The 24,866-nt window shown below is 42.1% G+C and overlaps 1 protein-coding gene across 1 annotated transcript in view; it reads left to right on the forward strand.

The window, feature by feature from the left end:
- Positions 1-22,912, forward strand: part of ARSB (arylsulfatase B) — a 168,967-nt gene extending 146,055 nt beyond the window's left edge. Inside the window, exons 7-8 of the mRNA XM_060635482.3 lie at positions 18,915-19,037; positions 20,083-22,912. Of these exons, the coding sequence (XP_060491465.2) occupies positions 18,915-19,037; positions 20,083-20,348 (389 nt within the window). The 3' untranslated portion in view covers positions 20,349-22,912. The remainder of the gene's footprint in view (positions 1-18,914; positions 19,038-20,082) is intronic.
- Positions 22,913-24,866: the final 1,954 nt, after the last annotated feature.

Genomic DNA, 24,866 nt, shown 5'->3' on the forward strand with positions numbered 1-24,866 from the left:
CTTTCTGTCTCTGGCATTCTGTAACGCTCTGCAAAGCCCTTTGCACAATGGCTTGCAAATACTAGGTGCTCAGTTAATGCTTAAATTATGTAAATTATATACCAGTCCTTTGGCATTTGTCATTGATTGCCTTTTACTGACATCTATCCTTCCAATTAATTTATAAACTTCTTAAGATATTCAATATCTAAGATTGTGCCTGGCACATCCTCAGAAAAAACCCTAATTAATGAATGCTTTTCTATCATTTCTGTGACACCTTGCACAGCTCCTTCAACACAGCAGATGTTCAAAACATTCTTGTTGTTTTAATACGTGATACCTTCGTAAATGCAAAGCTTTAGTCAGTTCAGGAGGAATAGTTTGGCTGAGAATTCGAGCCCCGAAGACAGACCTTTGGGCAAAGTGCTGGGTGGGGAGTAGAGATTGCCAGTGACTGTCTAGCCCTCTGTGACCAGCTTCCTGTTTTGCTTCTTCTGCCCAGCTCTGGGTTTGTCATGGAGTGTTTAGTTACAAATACTCCCGCTTTCCAATTTACAGTGCTCCTTCCCCCTCCCGTCCCCTCCCGTCCCCTCCCCACACACAAAAAGAGGTTGCAAGAGGGAGGGGTGATACCCTTGGTATCTTTTAAAAAATTTCCATGTTATCAAGATTCTTCATGTGACAAACCATACTAGAGCCAGGAGAGAGCATCAGAGCAAAAAACCATGTTTTCAGAATTTACTGTAGCTCTGTGGGGTTTTGTTTGCCTAGAGTACAATCCTGCAGTAAAATGAGCCCCCCGCCATGATAGTGGGCCCCTCCATCCCATTTCCAAATCTACCTGCTTCTCAACATCTTTGAGTCAGATGGAAAATTCAGTTCTGTCTTCTTTTTCTCTGTATCTTAATTGGTTTTCCAGATGCAAGTCCCAGAAGTGGGATTTAGCTCTGCACATCATCCCTTAATGTGAGCGGGCTCACAATGAATGGGGGAAAGGGAAAGGGTAGCCATATTGAGTGTCAAGTCCCTCCTACCTGCTTTGGGCCTCACATAAAGAGCAAATGGCTGGTCGGGAGAGAGTGTCTCTCCAGATTGGAATGGCCAGCTCAGGGTCAGATTCTGCCCCTTCTGTGAGTCACTTCCCGAATGTGGGGTGGGGGGGGGGGGGGCCTGACAGCCAGCACTCTTCAGGAAGCACTCCGGGATCATGGATGTGACTGCTAACACCGGGTTTTTAGGCAGAACCCTGGGGCTTCGGGAATCTCTGGAAGTCTGTCTGTTGGACTCCCTAATCAAACTGCCAGATACAAATCCGCATCTACAAATGCATGAGCGTCGAAGGGGGTTGCTCTCTGGAAGCGGATCTTCTCAAGTGGGTCTGAAGAAGTTGGTGGTAGGTCCCTAACACTTCATTCTCTCTCAGTCAGTTGCAGAGCAAAGACACCATCATTGCCTACCTCCTCACGTGCGCTTCCAGTTTTCCTTGGAAACAGAGAGCGTGTTCTGGATCCTGGTTCGTGTGAGACCCTGGTAGTCCCCAAATTTAAAACATCCTTAGTTTCGAGCAGGCTGCTTCCAAGAACGAGGGTAGCTAGAGAGTGTCGTCTCAGATTTTCGCTTTTTTACCTTTGGCAAGCAGCACCTAGTGGTCCTCATTTCAGTGATTACAGGGTTCGTGTAACGGGCCGGGGTTTGGGCTGTGGGATAGCAGTTCTGTCCTTGGAAGAGTGCCAGCCAGCTTTAGCTTTCCGCACTGCAGTTGTTGGCACTGCTCATAGCGTGAGGCCTGGGGTCAGGAAGGACGGCATCACCAACCTGCCCGGGGAGGCCGGGCCCACCTGACAGCCATCGTGGGCTCATGCCACGGCCCCCTTTCCAGATTAAGTATCAATTTACCTTTTTTTCTCATCCTTATCCAAAAACGTGCTCAGAGCCTAGACACGTCCTTCACACGCACTGGAATCTGAACTGTACAACACAGGAAAAGTGAGGCCTTCAGCAAGGCGTTTTGGACCATGAGACTTTGTGGTTGGGATTTCACTAAATGCCATGTTGGGGGGCGGGGGAGTCTTCTTTCATCCCCAGCCTGGTTCATGCTCATCATCTTAATCACAGGCTAAAGATGAATATTTCTGGTTAGTTTCGCCTTTTTTATATATACACAGTGCCTATTTATAGCTATTTGCTGACGGACTCTACCAATTACTTTAAAAGCTTGTATTTAGAGAGAAACAAACTAAAAATGTGAATCCACTGGAAACCCATAGTTCTGCGTTGAGTTAGCTTGTTGTGGGGCAGGGTCAGAACAGAGACGGCGGTTGGCACATGATGATGTCAGAACTGGAAATGATCGTCTGTTATGACTTTAATTGGAGGATGATTAGAGAAAGGACACACTCTTCTATCTGTCTTATCTTTGTTATTACAAGCTTACTGGATCCCTTGTGCATGTTTATTTGGGGTATTGTACGTTACAAGCCCAGTGAAATTGCTGTCTCCACAGTCATCACTGACATCCTATTTACGAAATCCACCGTTCTTCTTCCCTGCCTTCTCAGACTTTCCTTCTCTCTGGCAGTAACCATGTCCTCCGTGGAATATTTCCCCCAGCTTCAGAGGCATTCTTCCCGTCTAACTCCTCCTCCTCAGTCTTTTGGAGGCTCATTTCCTCCTGTATTGCCTTTCAAATGTTGGTTCTCTCCAGGGTTCCACACTCTACCCCTTTCTCTTCTCAGTGCAAATGTTTCTGCCATGGTAACTACAAAAGGTAGATGTGGAGACAGGGCACCCAGCTTGGGAGTCCCGGACTTGGCCGTGTGTAGGCTACATCAGAGAGGAGCTTCCTGTAGAAGCTTCTTATGGGGAGACATACAGGATTTCTCTGCCTGCCACCTCTATTCCTCACCCTGGGCACAGGCTGAAAAAAGGTCAAGTGGCTCATGGAGGCAGTGAAAAGGAGGTGGAGCCAGAGACAGTACATGTGCTATTGTCCCTGGAGGAGAGAGGAGGGACAAGCTGAAGCGGTTGAACCTGTTTTGATGTTTTAGGCTAGAATTGGAAGATGGATGTCCAATTCCCTATCTACAAATGCAGGATTGGAACGTGGCTGAGGTACAATGTGTGTATGATGCCAGAAGGCCTGGCTCTGGCCACGTGGTGCCTGGCATCTAAGCCTGGGTTAGAGGCACTGGCAGTTGGACACAACAGAGAGTGATCTGGGTAGGAGATAAGATTTGGGGGCCTAGAATACCCAGAGGAATGTTGAGCACTGAATCTGGGGAATGAAAACATTTAAGAGACGAACAGAGAAAGAAGAAAACGCAAAGGAGGCTAAAAAACAATCCCAAGCCGGGGCACCTGGGTGGCTCAGTTGGTTGAACATCTGACCTCAGCTCAGGTCATGATCTCACAGTTCGTGAGTTCAAGCCCCACGTCGGGCTCTGTGCTGACAGCTCAAAGCCTGGAGCCTGCTTCGCATTGTGTGTGTCTCTCTTCTCTCTGCCCTTCTCCCCCTCCCACTCTGTCTCTCTTTCTCTCAAAAATAAACATTAAGAAGAAAAAACAAACAAAAAAACCTCAAGTAGAAATAATAACCACCCCTGATGGAGCATTTTCTCTGTGCCAGGCACTGTGATTAAGTACTTTGCATGCATTTCCTCCTTTAGAGGCTGAAAAGGAGCAAGACATCACAGAGAGAAGAAAATTTCAAGAAGACAGACACTTCCCCTCCTTGGATCATTTTTGTCACACTTTCTTTATCTGCCACCTTCATCCTGTCCTTTAGAGCCCAGCTCAGTGAGCACCACTTTCCTGGATCCTCCCAGGCAGTTAGCTTCTCCTTTGGAATCATCTAGCACGTCACATGTCGCACATTTTATTCACTCAGCCAACAAATGATTGTTCCACTGGTTTAGAATTTATGGTGTTTTAATGCAATTATTATTATCTGCTGGGCCCTGGTTTACTCATTCTGAAGATTTAGACTCAAGCATGTAGAGTGATCAACAAAATGAGGATTTGTTTAATAAGCAGATGAATGAGCAATATAAAATAGTACATTTATTCAAGATTCAGTTTGAACCAAAGTATGAGAGGATCTCTGGACAGCCCATTTCAGATGTAAATTGCTAAACTTTCTAGGACAGTCATGAGTTGAGGATTCACTGAATGGTTGATTTCTGTTTTTTGGATTTTCAGTGCTCAATTGACACACCCCTGGTTAATGTCAGACATTAACCAAGTGTTGGAGTTCCCTGTGACACAGGCACACACATTCTCTGAATACTTATTATGCACAATTCAATAATGATTAACATTTGAACTCTGTCTAGGCTGAGCAAGCCACATCAAAGCTCTTTTTTCATTAGGACTTTTAAAATATCAAATATGGACTGAATGAGTAGGTGTTGGAGAAACTGACTTTGTAAACTAAAAATCATAAACCCAGATCTGTTTGAAATATGTCATGTGGAGTGCCTATATAAAAATTATGAGCGTTTTGATTTTTCCCTTGTAGGTAATAAATAACATCTGTAATATTCCTCCTCACCTTTTTCTGATTAGCTTTATGTCTGGTATATTTTCCCCAACACTCCTGTTTCGTGTAATAAGGATTTCGCCAAGGAGAGACAGGATTCTAAAGCAGTGTGGGTGTAACAGAAAACCTGCAGCAATCAAGGTTAAGTCCAGAAATAAGGGGCAGGATGAGTTTGGTGGGGAATTTTTAATGCTAGTCAGGCCTCTCTGTTTTACCTTTCTCAGGGGTACACACTAGCAGAGCTCATGGGCCCTAAGGGACGGGAGTACCCCTGAAGTTGCAAAGGGCATGTGGCCCACAAACCAGCTCCACTGGACCCCAGTGCTCTCCAGACCCCCTCACTTTGCACCTGAGCCCATGTGGGTGCATCCAGCAGAGTGCCCTGGCCCACTGGTGTTCACCCTGGGGTCCATGGGGCCCCCAGGGTCCTCTGAGGATTGCTGGTGGTGAGCCCAGGTGGAGGTTGGACAACTCTTTTAGCTGTTATGTACGATGGGCAGCTGTGTGGCATTTGTCTGGAGGGAAGAGCTGTGTCAAGACCATTGCAAGCATAGTAGATGCTGCTGTTGCTGAAGATGCTGATTTCAGGTCATTAAAGGTGACAGAAAGCCAGGCAGTGATGTTGGGCCAGGCTAGGCTGCCAAGAAGCCAGTTGCTGAGCTTTGCTGAGCTCAGGGCACCATAGTTAAGTCCTAAGGTGACTGCGGGGGTCAGGTGATCCTAATGCACAACCAGAATTGGGAATCCCTGATCTGTTTCACCCCGTTTTCCCAATTTTAACCATACCTCTGAGTTAACATACATAATTTCGATGGTATTGCCTTGTTGTTGTTATTTTTCCACACAGTATTCTTTTTTCATTCATTTTAAAACCACTTTGTTCAGGTATGATTGACATGGAAAACGTTGTACATTTACAACTTAATATTTAAAAATATGTAAAAGCTTAATATTTACAACTTGATGACTTTTGAGATAAGTATACTTACATGAAACCATTGCCACATTCTATGCTGTAAACATATCCATCACCTCCAGAAGTTTCTTCCCACCCTCTTATTATTTTCTTTGTGTGTGTGTGTGTGTGTGTGTGTGTGTGATAAGAATGCTTAACATAAGATCTTCCCTCTTAGCAAGTGTTTAAGGACATAATATAGTATTATCTGTGGGTACTGTGCTGTATAGATCTCTAGGTAGGACTCATTCATCTTACATAACTGAGACTTTGTACCTTTTGACTTCCCCATTTCCCCCCATCCTCTCTTCCCCACAATTTTCTTTTTTTTTAAAGCTTATTTATCTATTTTGAGAGAGAGAACGTGACAGGGAGAGAGAGGATCCCAGGCAGGATCCCAGGCCATCAGCACAGAGCCCAATGCTGGGCTTGAGCTCACGAACCGCAAGATCATGGCCTGAGCCGAAGCCAAGAGTCAGATGTTTAACCACCTGAGCCACCCAGGCACCGCTGTTCCCCACAATTTTCTAATAATATGTTGTTCCATTGGCACCTGGTTCAGATTTCACAGTTGTTATAGGTCTGGGCAGCTGACCACGCCTTGATTTTGATGGCTGTCAATCAAAGGCCATAGGTTCAGCCTAAATTGAAGTGATTTCTTTCAGTTGGTCAATTAGTTTATCCATGTACCCTGCCCTATGGCAACTGCTGTGGAAATTCAAGAGACCTGTGACTGGGATTTTTATACTTACAATGCAAAGAACACTCACCACCCAAAGGATCTCATTCCGTCCTCACAATTATCCCATGAGGTAGGCATTATTTTTCTCCTCATTTTACATACAAGGAAATGGAAATTCAGAGTGGCTCAGTGACTTAATAGGTTATTCATTCTACAGGCTATGAAAATGTACAGTGGTTTCTCAGAATATTATGAGTGGTTTCTCAAAATAGCGAGTAAGGTATAGGGAATGCCACTGGTAAATCCCTAACCGTTCTGTAAATCCCAGCTTGCGAGCTGCCAGAGCCATATGGCTAGTGGGGGCTTTTTCCATCCCTGAAAATTAAGCAGAAAGGGTCAATCAAGCATCAGCTCAGAGCGTGGGGTTCTAGCCCATGTTTTATTGGGAACTGTTTTTAGAGAAATACTTCTATTTTGAGGTCTAGAATGACTGTTGAAAAAACAAGAATCAAGACAACCATGAACACATTCGCATCTGGGTACGTCAGTCCTTACCACACAGCGAGATGAGAGGCAGCCAGGGCCTGGGCCTGCAGTTTCCCGGATGTGTCAAACCGTGAGCAGACTACAGATTTCATCCGCATGTTTGCTGAGAGCGCCCAGGCAGCTGTAGCCCAAATGCACCATGGAGGGCACACCGTCTGTGGGCAGTGGGGCTAGCTGGCAGACTAGCTGGTACAGCAAGGCCTTAGTGACTTGAACTTCACTTTGATTTGGCGATCCTTTGAACTTTTCTGGGACTGAGCCATGAAGAAATTGGTCAGCCGGTCAAATGTTGAGTGTAAATAAAACTTTAGTGTTTTATTTAAGAGGCACATTTGACTCACATAATAAGCTGACAAATTTGCCCATTCCTTAAAAAAACATACCTGACAGGACTCCATATTAAAAAATACCTTGATCACCAAATATCTGGAAGAGCTGGGAGGTTTTCCCACTCAGGCCAAGTGAGTAAGTTTTGCTCTAAGTAAAACTACATATGCCTTAAAAGCATGAAGATGACATCCCAGCAGAAGCAGGAAGAATAACATGGGTGGCCAGAGGTAGAATAAACTTTTAAGCTGGTCTTTGCAAATTGTAAACGTGATCAAAAACAGAAAGAGCTCAGTAGAAATGAAAAGGTACCAAACCCTGAAGTAGCAAATGAAAGCTTCGCCATTAACGCTTTTCCCGCCATCCCTGTTCAAACTCTGGAACGTGTGTTGGGGAGCAAATACAGGTCCTCTCCAGACCCAGACCAGAGAAGTGGTTTGTCTGGTTTGGGTTTTGGTTTTTCATTTTTTTTTTTTTTCTGCTTTAATAATGAGTTCTGCCTACTTTTCTCCTCTTTGTAAGGTCTTCAGAAAAGGAGGATATATAAGAAAAAAACCTGTGTTATACTAACAGCTACCACTCAATAACAGTTTTTACCAGCGATTATTACCGACTTCATAGAGCTAGTGCAAGGATTAAATGAGCTAACATATATGGTACACTTAACACAACATTTTATGTTTATAAGCAAGTAGCAAGTGCTTTTAATATTAGCGTTATTATCTTTAATGTTGACAATGTTAATAATAGCCTTACAATATACCAGATACTCTGTTAAGCACTCGATATGCCTTATCTCACTTGCTCTTATATTACTTTCATATAGTAAATTGAGGCACGGGGAGTCAGGAAAGTTGCCCAAGATCGCACAACTGGCATCAAAATCATTTATTATGCACTTAACGATATTCTGGACATAGTACTAATGAACATTTTCTATGTATCATCATATTTAGCCACACAACAGTCCTGTGAAATAGATGCCATTATCCTCATTTTACAGATGAGGAAATGTAGGTCCAGAGAGTTCAGCTAACACCGAAGCTCACTCAGCCAGTGAATGATGGAGCTGAAGTTCAAACCCAAGCAATCTTGCTCCAAAAGGGCGTGCTCTTTACTGCTGTGCACTGTGGCCTTCTGGGAGAGGGGACAGCAGGGACTTCACTTCAGTCACATGGCCCTCTCCTCATGCTGGTTACTATCCCTAGCAGCGCTTTCCTGCAGGGCCACAGCATTAACTCTTCCCAAGCCGCATTCTCCAGCCACACCCAATGCATTCTACATCCCAGAGAGGAAGAGACCCAGACCGTCCCCTTCAGCCCTGTGCTAATACTTGGGGCTCCTTATTACCCTGCCTGATTTTCTCTAGGCGTGAAAACTTTGTTTTCTATCAACTTTCCTCTTCTTATCTGCAAGTCAGCTAACATATTTATTTTACTTAAGCCTTGCATAGTTAAAAATCATCAGGGTTATACACCAAAATGTTAACAGCAGCCAGTAAATTTAGCTAATTTTAATTTTCTTGTTCATATGTTTTTGTGTTTCCAACTTACATACAATAAACATATAAATTACATAGAAAAAAAACAGAGACTGTATTAGACAGTGGTTTCCAAAGAGTCATGAGGATACATTGTCCAGTCAAAAGAATAAGGCTGCCTTTCATGAACACCAGGAAATCAGAAGCATCCCCTGGCACCTCTCAGTCCCTTCCCCATTTGGCAAATCCATCACCCATCACTAATTAGTGTCTGTCCAATTATAGTTTAGCTGCAGACCCCTTTTTCTTTTCTTTTTTTTTTTTAATTTTTTTTTAACGTTTATTTATTTTTGAGACAGAGAGAGACAGAGCATGAACGGGGGAGGGTCAGAGAGAGAGGGAGACACAGAATCCGAAACAGGCTCCAGGCTCTGAGCCGTCAGCACAGACCCCGACGTGGGGCTCGAACTCACGGACCGCGAGATCATGACCTGAGCTGAAGTCGGCTGCTTAACCCACTGAACCACCCAGGCGCCCCCAGACCCCTTTTTCAAACAAAAACGTAGAGAAGTATAATATATTTAGCAAATACTACAAGTTCTTCCTTAAGGTTTAACCAGCACTGCATGAAATGAAGACAGGGAGCCTGAACCCTGCCCACTAACTCGCCATCCCATTTAATGACAACTCCCAAGGTACTTCTGGAACCCCTGCTGGCTCTGGAGAACACATTCTCCCCTGAAACCATTGACCCGACCTCATTCTAGAAGCTTGGACTTCTTCAGATTTCCAGAGGTTGCCCAGATTAGGAGCTCTATAAATTTACTACATAATATGTAAGATAGTGATTTCCTTCAGTTGCCCTAAAATTTTTCACTAATGTCCAAAATCAGTACCCATGACTGGTCCATCTTATAACTGAGTATCTCTGTCTGTCCAGAGACCTTTATTTTGTCAGAGGTGGCCTTCACCTCAGAAGGAAAAGATAAAAGTTTATGCTTCTCTGTGGACCCCTAGTTCCTGCCTAGGGGTTAACAAATCCAATGTCCTTTTCTCCTCCATCAGGCTGCTTGTACAACTCTGTGAATATGCTAAAAAACATTGAATTTTACCTCTAAAGGAATGCATTGTATCATATGTGAATTACATCGTAATAAAGCTATTAGAAAAAAAGTTTAATTAAAAATAATATTTAAATTCCTCTTGTGTCCCCCTGTTGATGAGAAGAAAAGTGACAGTTCTGGCTTTTCACACTCCCCGAAGCTGTCTCACCCCGTCCACCCAGCCATCCCACCGAAGCCTCCAACAGCACCTCTCTCCCTGTCCTCCAGAGACCCTCCATCACCAAGACTTCTGTTCTCATTCTTCAGGCTAAAAATCCCTTCTTCACCTTCTGTTTATCCAGTTTTCGGTTATCTATTGTTTCAGTGATGCTTCTCATTGATATGGCTGGCCGTGGGGTAAGACTTTGGGGTTATAGAACTAAATCAGATCCAGGCCATTCCCCATATTAAAAAAAAAATTTTTTTTTAATGTTTATTCATTTTTGAGAGAGACAGAGCATGAGTGGAGGAGGGGCAGAGAGAGAGGGAAACACAGAATCCAAAGTAGGCTCCAGGCCCGGAGCTGTCAGCACAGACCCCAGTGTGGGGCTCGAACCCATGAACTGTGAGATCATGACCTGAGCCAAAGTCAGACACTTAACCGAATGAGCCACCCAGGTACCCCATATACCCTACATTTTTTAAAAAAAGGTTTATTTATTTATTTTGGGAGAGAAAAAGATCGCACATGCGCAAGCAGGGGAGGGGCAGACAGAGAGAGAGAGAATCCCAGGCAGTCTCCAGCTGTCAGCAGGGCTGACAGAGCCAGACGTGGGGCTTGATCCCATAAACTAGGAGATCGTGTCCTGAGCCAAAATCAAGAGTCAGACACTTAACCACCTGAGCCACCTAGGTGCCCCACTACCCTATATGTTTTTCACACAGGAGGAGGGCAGAGTGGTAGATAACGAAGAGGTATATCTTTCAGGTCTTACCGAAAGTCCCACTTTCTTCATCCATCCTTCCGTGCACTTTAACCTGTATCATCTTCTTCCTACCATGATCTTTTATAATATTTACTGTTTGACCTTAATTATATTCTGCCTGATGTTGTTTTTTTGACCATTTCATATGTAATATCTTTCTAATTGCTTTGTAAGATTACAAATACACAGCTTCCTCGTGTATGGTTTTCTATTGCTGCTGTAATAAATTATCACAAGCTCAGTGGTTCAAAAGAACACAGGTGTCTTGTCTGACAGTTTTGTAGGTCACAAGTGGGAGCAGGGCTAAGGTCAAGGTTTTAGCACTGCTGTACCCTTCCAGAGGGTCTAATACAGAATCCATTTCCTTGCCTTTTCCAGCCTCTGATGGCTGCCCGCATTCCTTAGCTCGTGGCCCCTCCTCCATCTTCAAAGTCAGCAACACGGTATCTCAGACTCTTCTGCTGTGGCCACATCTCCCTCTGACCAAAGTCAGGAAATTGTCCCTGCTTTTATGAACTCATAGTTAGATTGGGCCCACTCAGATAATCTGAGATAACCTCCACATCTCAAGGTCTTTATACTTAGACATATCTGCAAAGTCTCTTTTGTTATGTAAGGTAACATTTCCACAGGTTCCAGAGGGGTTAGGACACGGACACCTTTGGGAGCCACTATCCTGCCTATCACCCCATTTTATACTTCCTTGTATTGCATATGAGATGGATGGAAAGAAATAAAATATGCAAACACTAACAACAATGATGACAACTAATGCTAGGATATGTGTACATCAGATAAAGTAGACTAAAGGAAGAAGGTGTCGTTGGAGATGAAGAGAGGCTTTTCAAAATTATACAAAAAGCAATCAGCCAGAAAATTATAATGCTTACAAATGGGTACTTAATAATATAGTCTCAAAAAATGACAAAACTTGGAGGAGAAAAAAGCAAATTTTCAGTCACAGTGAGAAATTTTCAACATCACTCTCTCAGTAACTATTTGAACAATCAAACTATAGAATCAGTACAGATATAAAATATTTGAACAGCATAATTAACAAACTATAATATATATGGATCACTGCACCCAACAACTTGAGAATAGATGTTTTTTTTCTTTTTTCAAGTGAGAATGAAACATTATACAGTTGACCACATACTGGGCCATAAAGCAAGTGGAAACACAGTGCTAAGGATTTAAATTATGTACTGTACATCTACCATGATTCTAAAGTTAGAAGTTTATTTCTAAAAAATCATAGATATATTTTGTAAATGTAATGGAATTAAACTGAAAATTCATAACGAAAGGATAATAGGAACTTCTCAAATGTTTGGGCATTAAGTGATACACTTTTGAACAATCCATGACTCAGAAAGGAAATCACAACGAAAAATAGAAAATATTTTGACCTGAATAACAAACGTGCATATTTAAAATTTGCAAGATAAAAATGAATTGGTGCTTTCCCACGTTTATAGCAGCACTATCAACAATAGTCAAAGTATGGAAAGAGCCCAAATGTCCATCGATGGATGAATGGATAAAGAAGATGTGGTGTGTATATCTATATATATATATATACAAGGAGTATTACTCAGCAATCAAAAAGAATGAAATCTTGCCATTTGCAACTACGTGGATGGAACTGGAGGGTATTATGCTAAGTGAAATTAGTCAGAGAAAGACAAAAATCATATGACTTCACTCATAGGAGGACTTTAAGAGACAAAACAGATGAACATAAGGGAAGGGAAACAAAAATAATATAAAAACAGGGAGGGGGCCAAAACAGAAGAGACTCATAAATATGGAGAATACAGGGTTGCTGGAGGGGTTGTGGGAGGGGGGATGGGCTAAATGGGTAAGGGGCATTAAGGAATCTATTGAAATCATTGCTTCATTATATACTAACTAATTTGGATGTAAATTTTAAGAAATAAAAAATAAAGTTAAATTAAAAAAATAAAAAATAAAGTACACTCCATTCTTAAATAAATAAATAAATAAATAGGTGCTTGGATGAAAACATATAGTGTTAAATGTATATTTCAAAAATGAAAAAGTGCTGAAAATTAATTACGCAGGAAGCTATGAATAGAAGAGCAAAGTGAGCCAAAAGGAAATGGAAGGAAATAATAAAGAGAAGAGGCAAAATGATGAAATAGAAAGCTAATATACTACAGAGAGGGACTACTAGGTAAAAAGTTTGTGGGGCGCCTGGGTGGCTCAGTCGGTTAAGCGGCCGACTTCAGCTCAGGTCATGATCGCACGGTCCGTGAGTTCGAGCCCTGCGTCGGGCTCTGTGCTGACAGCTCGGAGCCTGGAGCCTGTTTCAGATTCTGTGTCTCCCTCTCTCTGACCCTCCCCTGTTCATGCTCTGTCTCTGTCTGTCTCAAAAATAAATAAACGTTAAAAAAAAAAATTAAAAAAAAAAGTTGAAAAGACCAATAAATACAATTAACCTTTAACAAAATTTATCATGGGGAAAAAAAGTGAAAAGCACACACTGCCAGCATCAGGAATTAAAAGATATTACTATAGATGCTACAGACATTAAAGGTAATACAGAAACGAAAATGTGTGTGACTAGACAAATTCCCAGTAAAATACGGTTTACCAAAACTAAGAAAAAGAGAAATAAAAGATCCGAATAGTTCTATATCTGTTAAAGAAATTAAATTAATAAATAACCTGCCCACAAAGAAAACTCGAGGCCCAGATACCTTTACAAATGAACTCTTCCAAGTATTTAGGAAATAACAACCATCTGACACAAACTCTTCAGGGAACACTTCCACTTCCTTTTATAGGACCAATATAACCTTGACTCAAAAAGATGACAAGAATATTTTAAGAAAAAAATTAATAGAGAAATTGAAGCATAGGTGCAAAAGCTCTGAACAAAATGTGAATCCAGCAATGAATAAAAAGGACAAACATCATGACTAAAGGAGTTTATTCTGTAAATGCAAGGTTGATTTGGCATTTAAGAATTAATAAGTAGAGGGGTGCCTGGGTGGCTCAGTCGGTTGGGTGTCTGACTTTGCCTCAGGTCATTATCTCACAGCTCGTGAGTTCGAGCCGCACATCAGGCTCTGTGCTGACAGCTGGGAGCCTGAAGTCTGCTTCAGATTCTGTGTCTCCCTCTCTCTCTACCCTTGCCCTGCTTGTGCGTGCTCTCTCTCTCTCTCTCTCTGTCTCTCTCAAAAATAAATGAATAAACATTGAAAGAAAAGGAATCAATAAGTATAATTAATTGTGCTAAAAGACAAATGAATAATTGTGTGATATTTTCAGATGCTGAAAAAGCATATGGCAAATTTTAACACCCATTTATGATAAAAACTTAGTAAACTGGGAGTAGAATGGATCTTCTTTTATCTGATAAAGCATAGCTACAAAGATTTTTATATTGATATCATACTTAACAGTAAAATAGTAAAACCTTTTCCCCTGAAAACAGGAATGAGATAGAAATTCTCACTATCACTACTTTTATTCAAATTTATACTAGAGATTTTGTACAATGTCATAAGGTAAGAAAAAGGAAACTGAAAGATCTATTATGGGGAGAGACCAATGTCAATATTTGCAGGTGACATTATAGCATGCATAGAAAATCCAAAGACTATAAACAAAGAATTAGAATTAATAAATGAATTTAGCAAAGTCACTAAAAACAAGGTCAATATGTAAAAGTGTCAATTGTGTTAATTCAGAGTATGAAATATGTATTTTTAAAATTTTTTTAAATATTTATTTATTTTCGAGAGAGAGAGCAAGGGGAGAGGTAGAGAGGGAGAATAGAATCCGAGGCAGGCTCCAGGCTCTGAGCTGTCAGCACAGAGCCAACACAAGCTCATGACCTGAGCCGAAGTCGGATGCTTAACCTACTGAGCCACCCAGGAGCTCCTGTTTTAAAATATTGTTTATAACGGTATTAAAACACATTAACCAACTGGGAGTAAACCTAAGAAAAGACATGTAAGACCTCTACACAGAAAATCATAGAATACAATGAAGAGAAATTATAGGGATCCACCACATGCATGAATTGTAAGTCTCAATATTTTAAGACAGCAATACCCCACAATTGATCCCTGGAGTTAATACCATCATAATCAATATCCCAGTAGCCAGTTGCTAGTTTGTGAAATTTAACAAGCTACTCCTAGAATTTATATTGAAATTCAAAAGGCTGGGACCCCTGGGTGGCTCAGTCAGTTGATTGTGGACTCGATTTCAGCTCAGACCATGATCCCGGGGTCGAGGATCGAGCCCCGCATTTGGCTCCACACTGAGCGTGGAGTCTGCTTAAGATTCTCTCTCCCCAGCTGCCCCTCTCCCCTGCTAGCTTGCGCACTCTCTCTCTCTGTCCCTAAAATAAAATTAAAAAAATAAAATAAAGATGGGTGCCTGGGTGGTTCAATCGGTTAAGCGTCCAACTTCAGCTCAGGTCATGATCTCACAGTTCATGGGTTTGAGCCCCACATTGGGCTCTGTGCTGACAGCTCCGGGCCTGGAGCCTGCTTCGGATTCTGTGTCTCCCTGTCTTTCTGCCCCTCCCCCACTCATATTCTCTCTCTCTCTCTCTCTCTCTCTCTCTCTCAAAAATAAATAAACATTAAAAAAAAAAGAAAATGCAAAAGCCAATAATGGTGAAATCCATCTGGGAGAACAACAAATTTGGGGACTTAGATAAAAAAACATATGGTAAATCTACAGTAATTAAGATAGTGTAGTAATAGCATAAGGATAGACATATAGACCAGTGGGACAGAATAAAAACTCTAGAGCTGGCCTGTCCAATGCAGTAGTCATTAGTCACATAAGGCAATTAAAGTTTAAATTAATTTCCTTAGTTGCAGTAGCTGCATTTCTTTTTTTTTTTTTTTTTTTTTTTTAACACTTATTGATCTTTGAGAGAGAGACAGAGACAGAGTGTGAGAGCAGTAGGGGCAGAGAGAGAGGGAGACACAGAATCTGAAGCAGGCTCCAGGCTCCGAGCCGTCAGCACAGAGCCCAATGCGGGGCTCGAACCCACAAGCTGTGAGATCATGACCTGAGCCAAAGTCGGACACTCAACCGACTGAGCCACCCAGGCGTCCCAACACTAGCTGTATTTCATATGCTCAATACTCTCAGCACCCGGCTAGTGGTTGCTGCAGTGGACAACAGACATAAAATACTCCAGAAAGTTCTATTTGGACCATGCTGCTCTAGAGACAGACTCACCACATATGGAAATAAGATGTTTGACAAAGGTGTCACTGAAGATGAGTAGCAAAGAACAATCTTTTCAACAGTCTTGGTCAGATAATAGCCATCTTTGAAAAATGAATCTTGAGTCCCACCTTACTTCGTGTGCAGAAATCAGTTCCTGGTGGGTTCTATGCCTAAATGCAAGATGTTGTGGAATTTTCATGGAACAGAATCACATCCAGCAGTCAAAATGAATGAAGTGCTGGGAACAGGCTGAACCTCAACACCAAGGGCGAGTCTCACAAACATTATGAAATCAGTTGGAGCCAGAAATAAAAGAGAACATGCTGTATGGTTTCCATTTGTACAAAGTTCAAAAGCAGGCAGGAAGAGTCTCTGCTGACAGATGGCAGTTACCTTGGAAGAGGAGGCTGGTGACTGGAGGCTGCTGACATGGGCTTCTGAAATCCTGGTAATATCCTGTTTCTTGAGTGGGCTGGTGTCCACAGGAGAGGGTCCAGTCTTCATCAGCACCATTAGTGCACTTTTCTCTATGGGTGTTACTTTAAAATGTTTTTTTTAAACAACCCTTGGATTGACACAGAAAAAGAAAGATAATTCTTGGTGATTGAGTGATAAAGGAAAGGTGAAGATTCTAAAAATTTTTAGATAGGCAACAACTTGAAGTCTGAAAGTATCAGGTATAGGATATGGAGAAGGGGAGACGTCACTGGCACAAGGGCCAATTAGTATGTGTTGTAAAGTTGGAAACGTGTGCCCCTTGCAAGTGGACAGTTTTGCTTCCAGACACACACCTTAGAGAAATGCTTGCTCATGTGCACCAGGGGACATGGGCAACAATGCTCGTTGCAGAATAGTGTACAACAACAACAAAAAAAAAAAAAAAAAAAAAAGAAGAAGAATTGAAGTAACCTGATGCCTAACAGGGAAATGGGTAAATAAAATGTGAGTTTCTGTATAGTGAAATACTAAACAGTTAAAAGGAATATAATATACACAAGCATAATCACAGAGCTCTGAAAATACTGAAGTGGATTGAAAAAAGCAAGTTGCAGAGTATGTATGGCATAACATATACGCGTACATTTTTAAAGTATAAAATAGGACTGTAGATTTTTCTGTGGCACATGCATGTGTAACCGGACTGTTAAATCGCCGCAGGATACACTGTACCCTGATCTATGATAGCAGCAGCCTCAGGGGCAGGGGGTGAAGGGACGGAGATTAAGGATGGGGATAGACCGTCACATGGGAACTGTCACTTCATTTTCATTGTCTGTTTCCTTTTTTTTTTTTTAATGGCAAGTATAACAAAATGTTAACATCTGTCCCTTCTAGGTGTTGGCTCACAGAGTGTGAGTTCTCTTATTTCTTGTAATGTTCCCTTTGTTTAACTTCTCAATAAGAAAAAAAATAGAGTTGCGATAATAGCATCTTTCATCGTTTAGTCTTAGGCTTGTTTATTGTTTAGGTATTTTACGTTCCTGTTTGTTTTAAGAAAAAATGTATATAAATATGAGTATAGCTGAGATAGCTCAATTTCCTCTCTTTGTTTATGTTAGCAAAGCATACTTGTTTTATTTAACATCCTTTGGTATCAAAATGTGGCCTTTACACAAACTTGTGAGGAGTAAATCATGAGGGCTCACAGTCCTAACACAGTCTGTGTTTTAAGAACATATTTCCTATGATAGACATCCTCTGCGCCTCGATCACAGCAAACATCCGCTTATATTGGAGCCGAAACATCCACAAGCAGGCGGAGAAAAAAAGTCAAGGAGATTTGCTGTTTGGTGCTAACAATCTGTCGGTACATGATTGTTGGGACAGACGGGCCGGCCGCCATGATGGAGAGTGCACTGTTACAGACAGAGCACACACAAGGCTATTAGTCACTGGGCGGGCAGTCTGGCAGCCTTTGGAAATGCACCCTAGGTGATTGCTGTGACCGGGTTTGAAAAGTTGACAGGTAAATGTGGACTTGAAACAGACTAGCTATTTTATGGTTAGGCCCTAAACTGCAGGCTTTTAAACATGCTCAGGTATGAGTGAGGTGGGGACCTGCATACCCTGCCCTCACAGATCCAGCAGGGTCTTTACAGCAGAACTCAGGTCTCTCTTCTACACCTATTTCACTCCTCACAAGTAGGCCAAGGAGGGAGTTACCCAAAAGAAGGAACTGAGCATGCTCATTTCAGACTCTTCTGTCTGTCTCATTTGGGGGCTTGCCTGCCCCCAGGATATATGTAAGCACTCTGGTCTGCTCTTAGGTCTGAGGGAGCCCAGTGGGTGTCCAGCAGGATCAGGGATGAGTGATTTAGTCTTTCTAAGTCAAGAGTCAATTATTAGCAAGGCCTCTCGGCCACAGATCTGAAGCTATGTTCTCTCTAATCAACTTTATCAGTAACAAGGGCAATATCTTAGCTCCAACTGTCTGGCCTCTAACCTTTCAATTGGTTCCAAATTCAAGAAGGTGGGGGAGTTAATTGCTCCCCCTAAAACCTGATGATCAATTAGTATAAGACCCCAAGATGATAATGTAATCCGTGTTAATAACCAATAATTTGTATACCAATTTGTTCTTATACCCATAATTATCCTGTCTGAATAGTGAACTGAGCATTGCTCACTTTTATCTTTCATAACTGTGGTTAAAAAAATAAATATAGCGCTGTATGTCATGGCATGATTGAACTCTCATAGCTTGAGATAGACTCCATTAAAATGTACACTTTATAATCTATTATCTACATATATCTATCTATAAGTATATATAGAAAATGTATTTATCTAATTCAATCATTTAGCAGCAAAAAGAAAAAATGCACACACGAAAAACAGCCTCTCCTGCTATTACAGAACACTGTTCTGCACACGGCCAGATGTACGTTCACAGAACACAGCAATTTTAAGGATGAATTCATGTTCTAATCTCTTTAGGATTACCTTATATTCGTGGTGGTTTATGACTGATGTTTAAAGTAACTATAGCTTTCTGTTTATATTTAATAGAAGATTCGTGTCTGTGGTGGGATACACATTTACACTCGGGATAAAAGCTACTGTTCTACAGGAAGGATATTAAATGTTGATTTAGAACGACACATTTCAATAACAGTGATCTAAATCTCCCAAACTGTTTCTTCCCAGGTCCTGGGAAAAGCCTGGCACCAGCAAAGGATGATTCTTCTCATCCAGCATACTTAGCCTTCAACACATCTCTGCATGCTGCAATTAGACACGGGAACTGGAAACTACTCACCGGCTACCCAGGTAGGGTGCTTGGCATTTCCCACCAGATCAAGGAGAACTTTACTAAACAACTGCCTTTTGCAGAACATACCTGTGGGGCCGCTGAATGAGGAAGAATGGTGTGATCTACCGTCCTGACCACAAAAAATAAATAAATAAATAAATAAATAAAATTAAATTAAAAAAATAAAAAGTTGAGAATTAACTCTAGGGGGCGGTGAAAGGAAGAAATGCCACTGTAATGTTTCATGGAAAATCAGATTTCAGAGATGCGTGGCTGTCAAGCACAGCACATGTAGCTAGGAGGGAGACTCTCTGAAAGCTATATCCTCAATCAAGTGTGTAGCTGAGGGATGTGGTTGCTTCCTCTGAGCACATTCTCTAAAAGTGGTGTCTTTTATTTATTTATTTTATTTTTTAATTTTTTTGATGTTTATTTTTGAGAGAGAGAGAGAGAGAGAGAGAGACAGAGCACAAGGTGGGGAGGGGCAGAAAGGGAGTCACAGAATCCAAAGCAGGCTCCAGGCTCTGAGCTGTCACAGATCCCGACACGGGGCTTGAACCCATGAACTATGAGATCATAACCTGAGATGAAGTCGGCTACTTAACCCACTGAGCCACCCAGGTGCCCCAAAAGTGACCTCTTTTAAATATTTTTAAAATATGTGGTGTGATGGTAAAGACTGTGATGCAATTAAGCAATGTTTATAATGATGACATTTTGGGCATTTGGGGTAAGACAACTCTTCTTTGTTTGGTACCGTTCCATGTATTGCAAGATGTCTTAGCTTCCCTGGCCCATGACCATTACATGTTGATAGCAGCTTCCCTAAGTCACTGTGACAACTAAAAATCCCCCCACCCACACCCACACGCATGCACACACATGCGTGCACATTCCTGGAGGTCCCTGGTTGTGAAGCAGTGAACCAGGAGTTAGAGTGAGAAAGATATAGATACAGCATCAAGGGCCACATCTTTTTTATGTGTCCACGTCCACAACCCCTGAAATTAGAACCTGTCTACCATGCCTCTCCTGCAATAAACTATTGTATTTCTTTGCCAGGCTGTGGCTGTTGGTTTCCTCCGCCGTCTCCATACAACGATTCTGCGATACCCTCATCAGACCCACCGACCAAGACCCTCTGGCTCTTTGATATTGATCAGGACCCAGAAGAAAGACATGACCTGTCAAGAGACTATCCCCATATTGTTGAGCAGCTCCTTTCCCGCCTGCAGTTCTACCACAAACATTCAGTGCCTGTGTATTTCCCGGCACAGGACCCCCGCTGTGACCCCAAGGGCACTGGGGCCTGGGGTCCGTGGGTATAGGACTTCTGGCAGCCTGGGGGAGCCAGACCACCTTTTCTGTCACAAGTTAGACTTCAGGCCTTTACTCCTGTATCTCGTGTCTCTCCCAGCCTGGGTTCGCCTGGTCCTTCTCTTGTTTCTGAACCACACTGGAGGAATCTCATTTCAAACCCCAGTGCATATAAGAAGCTGATAAAACCTGGAACAGTCCTGTTGTTGGCTGGGGTGTGTGTCTAGAGGAGAGGGGGGCTGAGTTCAACCGCTTTTTCCTGAGTGTGGGACAGCTGGGAACTTGACTTGAAATAGGAAGTTCTCGTTGAGTCCTAGAGGCTGGAGCATCTGGCTCTTTTTGCCTCACAAGTCAGATGTTACATTTCCCCCTGCCAATAGCTGGGTTTTATTGGAGTGCCTCATGTTTCTTGTAACAAATGTGGGGAGCAGACAGTTTTTAATGGTCCTGTTGGCCAGGGGATCTCCCTGTCTGCGAGATATCATGTGCAGGCATTCCGTGTGAATAACCCCCCTGGCTCACCCCTCACTCCGTCACTCATCTCGTCATGGAGCATAAGGCCCATTTCATAGTTACGGTCAGCATGGCAATATGCCTGCTTCTTGGTTTGGGTTATTACAGTAAAGAAATGTGTTTTTATCCCCAGTTTTCTTTTTTTTTTTTTCCTAGCCACTACTCATTTTGTCTAGACTTCCTGCTACCCCCTCTCCCCTGTGGTTCTTTTCCTAACCTCCCTTTGACTCAGGCATCCTGTGCCTGGGAAGGCTGCCTTGCCTCTCCACGCTGAGCACCATCGGTTTGGGGATCTCTGCTGGGGCCTGCCTTCCTCTTGCCTCCACTACCAGAGCTGGAGCCCTGCCCAGAGAAGGTGGTCACATCTGGCTCTGCATGCATGTTCGTGGTGGACACGAAGGGGCCGGGTGGGTGATGCGTGGGTCTGTGTCATCTGTTTGCTGAAGACTGTTCTAAGTTGCATGGAATTAATTATGAATGTGGCTGTGTCTCATAATATATTAAGAGTTGCATGCTATTCCCTAGCTAGGAGGAGAAACCCCGGGAAACGGTCATTTTGTCCCGGGGTGATGGAGGGGGGCAGTTTGAAAGGAAATGGCCAGCATCTGAGATCCTGGGACTCAGTGAAGCAAAAGAGGGCACGTCCACCTTTCCCTATTCTCAGTCTTACTGCTTGTATTGAGGTTCTGGGGTTGGGGAAACAGGATGAGGTTTTACTTACCGGCCCTTTCTCAGTCTCGTGAAAGTCCTGCTAATGCGGATCAGTACAGATGCTCTCTGAAGAATGTCAGACTCTGAAAAATATGTGCCAACACTCTACTCTTTTTTCCATTAGCGGGACTCTTTGGTTCACTGGTGTCCCCACTGCCTGGACCGGTGCCTGTTACATAGAAGGCGGTCAATACTTTTTTTTTGTTTTTAATGAATGAATGGACAGTTGAACAAATGAGAGAGCGGCACACCGTTAGAAATCCAGTGAGCTAAATACAGGTTTAGAGTAAATATCCTCCAACTGTTGCTTTTCTGTTCCCAAGCTGCCCTCCTGGGGTAGGAGCATAGTCTGCAGATCTGGACAGTCAGAGGACACTCCAAAGTGAAGCCATAATACCCTCTCCAGGAGGGAAACAGGGAAGCATGCCTGCCAAAGATACCCTTTTGGCAATAACCCTCAGTTCTGTTCTTCATAGGACACTAGAAACTAAAACCAGCAAATAATATGCTATAGGTCCTTGTATAGCCACCCTTCAACTCAGTAGCAATATTTTCGGGTCACTACCAATTTGTATTGTATTAAAATAAGATGATTGGAAGGAAATGGTGCTAGAACTAAAAACACCTGTTACCAACCTTTACCCCACGCCTGGGTTGGCAAACAGCTGGCCCAAATGCCATCACCTACCACTCCCTCACCTGTGGCAGATACTCTGAACTAACTGAGCCCACATGTTCCTCTGGATCCTTCTAATCCCAGTGTCTATTAATACCATGAGATTAGAGGCCATCACTATATGACAGCCATTCACCCTCCACGCCATGCTCCCAGGGCTGTCCCCAGTTCCAGTCCCTTGATTGCCAAGTACAACATGGTGTTCTGTACTCAGTGGATTTACAGGGAGTTGTCAAAACTAGTTGTTGTAAAACTTTTATTTGAGATTTTATTTTATCCATTATAGAATGCATCTCATTAGGTTTCTCTTTTCTGTATAAGAATGTGAACAGATTCACATTGAGGATGTTTCTTTCCGGGTTCATTTGCATTTAAAGAAAAGTTTTATTAATTTAATTGTTCTTCTTTGCTACTACCTGATTATTTCATATCTGGGGAACAAAAATTTTTTTTTACCCTTTAAAATTTGTCAGCCGTGAATAGGGAGTTTCCATTTGGGTGATGAAAAAGTTCTGAACCATATAGTGGTGATGTTTGCACAACATACCTCTGAATTGTATGGCTTAAAATGGTTAAAATGATAACTTTTATGTGTTTCTTACAACAGATTTTTAACGTGTTGGCCAGTTTTGTGGTATGTAAATTACATCTCAATAAAGAAACATAGCAAAAATATCAGAACTGAAACAAAGGCGTCAGTCATTGCCCCAAGAGTACAAACTGTAAAATAAGTCATTGGAGGGAGGTTGTGAGGGTAGGGGTGAATGTAAAGTGATAATAAGAGAGTGTATTTGTTCTCTGTTGCTGTATATCAAATTACCCCCAAATTTAGCAGCTTTAAACAATAAACATTTATTACTTAACACACTTTATGGGGGCCAGGACTCTGGGAGTGGCTTAGCTGGGTGGTTCTGGCTCAGGGCCTCCTGAGATGGTAGTCAAACTGGCGAGGGCTGCAATCATCTGAAGGCTTGCCTGGGGCCAGAGGATACACTTCCAAGGTGAGTCACTCAAGAGGCTCTTGGTTGGAGGCCTCAGTTCCTTGCCCTGTTGGCTTCTCCATAGAGTGCTTAAATATCCTCACACATGGCAGTCAACTTCCAGCAGAGCAAATAATCTGGAGAGAGAGCAAGAGGAAGCCACAGTACCTTAATTACCTGGTACAGTGTCACTTCGACCTTTTTTCACTTCCTTAAAAATAAGTCACTAAGTCCAGCGGTTACACAAGAGAAGGAGAATTAGGTCCTGTCTTTTGAAGGAAGTGTCAGATTTGTGGACATATCTGAGACCAGCATGGACAATAGGAGAATGGGGAAATGTTGTCTCCTGGGGAAGAGACTGTCTAATCCAGTCCACATGCATTTATCAAATTCAAATTCTGCTATTTGAAGACAGATGTTAGAAAAACATCCAATTTTGCTCTATAGTGGTTAGAATGACCAGGGACTAATCATTTAGGTCTCTCTGTGCCTCCCTCTTTTTTTTTTTTTTTTTTTTTTTTTTACTGGTGATAGGTTGAACTGAGTAATCCCTAAAGTCTTAGACCCTTGTGTCCAGAACAATGCCTGACACATAGTCTATATTAAATAAATGGTCTTTGACTCTCAAGACCTGAATTCCAGTGCAAGAGTGTAAAATAAACCTGTGCTAGAAATAGCCAGAGATTCTGCTCCATCTTGAAAAAGCATTCATTTCCTGAAAATATGATTTTAAAAACTAATCTTTTGAATGCTTACTATATTCCAAGCATTGTACAAGGTGCTTTAAAAGAATTATCTTGGGGAACCCGAGTGGCTCAGTTGGTTAAGTTTCCAACTTTTGATCTCAGCTCAGGTCTTGATCTCACCGTCGTGAGTTCAAGCCCCACAGTGAGCTCTGCACAGGGCATGAAGCCCACTTTAAAAAAAAAAAAAAAAAAAAGGAATTATCTTGTTGCCTAAGGAAAATAAAAGCAATTTTCTTCTTAAATTTTCAATAAATAAATAAATAAATATCTTATTCAATATAATTTTAAACTAGCCAGAGGTAACGTTTATAAAATCTGTTCAATCTTTTTATTTTTTTAATGTTTATTTATTTTTGAGAGAGAGAGAGAATGCAAAGAGAGGACGGGCAGAGAGAGAGACACACACAGAATCTGTAGCAGGCTCCAGGCTCTGAGCTGTCAGCACAGAGCTCGACGTGGGTTTTGAACTCATAAACCATGAGATCATGACCTGAGCCAAAGTCAGGCGCTTAACCTGACTGAGCCACCTAGGCACCCCTAAAATCTGTTCAATCTTAATTATTAAAGGCATACTTGGTTTCACCCCTTACATTTTAAAAATATCTAACCTTTATCCAAACATATAGTTACTTAAATCAAGAAAATGAAAAGAATTATTTTGTCTTTTTAAAAAGTATACCAGAGGGATGCCTGGGTAGCTTAGCCAATTAAGCGCCCAACCTTGGCTCAGGTCACAGTCTCATAATGCATGGGTTCCAGACCCACACCAGGCTGTGTGCTGACAGCTCAGAGCCTGGAGTCTGCTTCAGATTTTGTGTCTCCCACTCTCTGCCCCTCTCCCACTCCCACTCTGTCTTTTCTGTCTCGAAAAATATATGTGTTAAAAAAAATAGTAATAATAAA

The sequence above is a fragment of the Panthera onca genome, chromosome A1, assembly GCF_046562875.1.
Source record: "Panthera onca isolate mPanOnc1 chromosome A1, mPanOnc1 haplotype 2, whole genome shotgun sequence".
NCBI classification, from domain to species: domain Eukaryota; kingdom Metazoa; phylum Chordata; class Mammalia; order Carnivora; family Felidae; genus Panthera; species Panthera onca.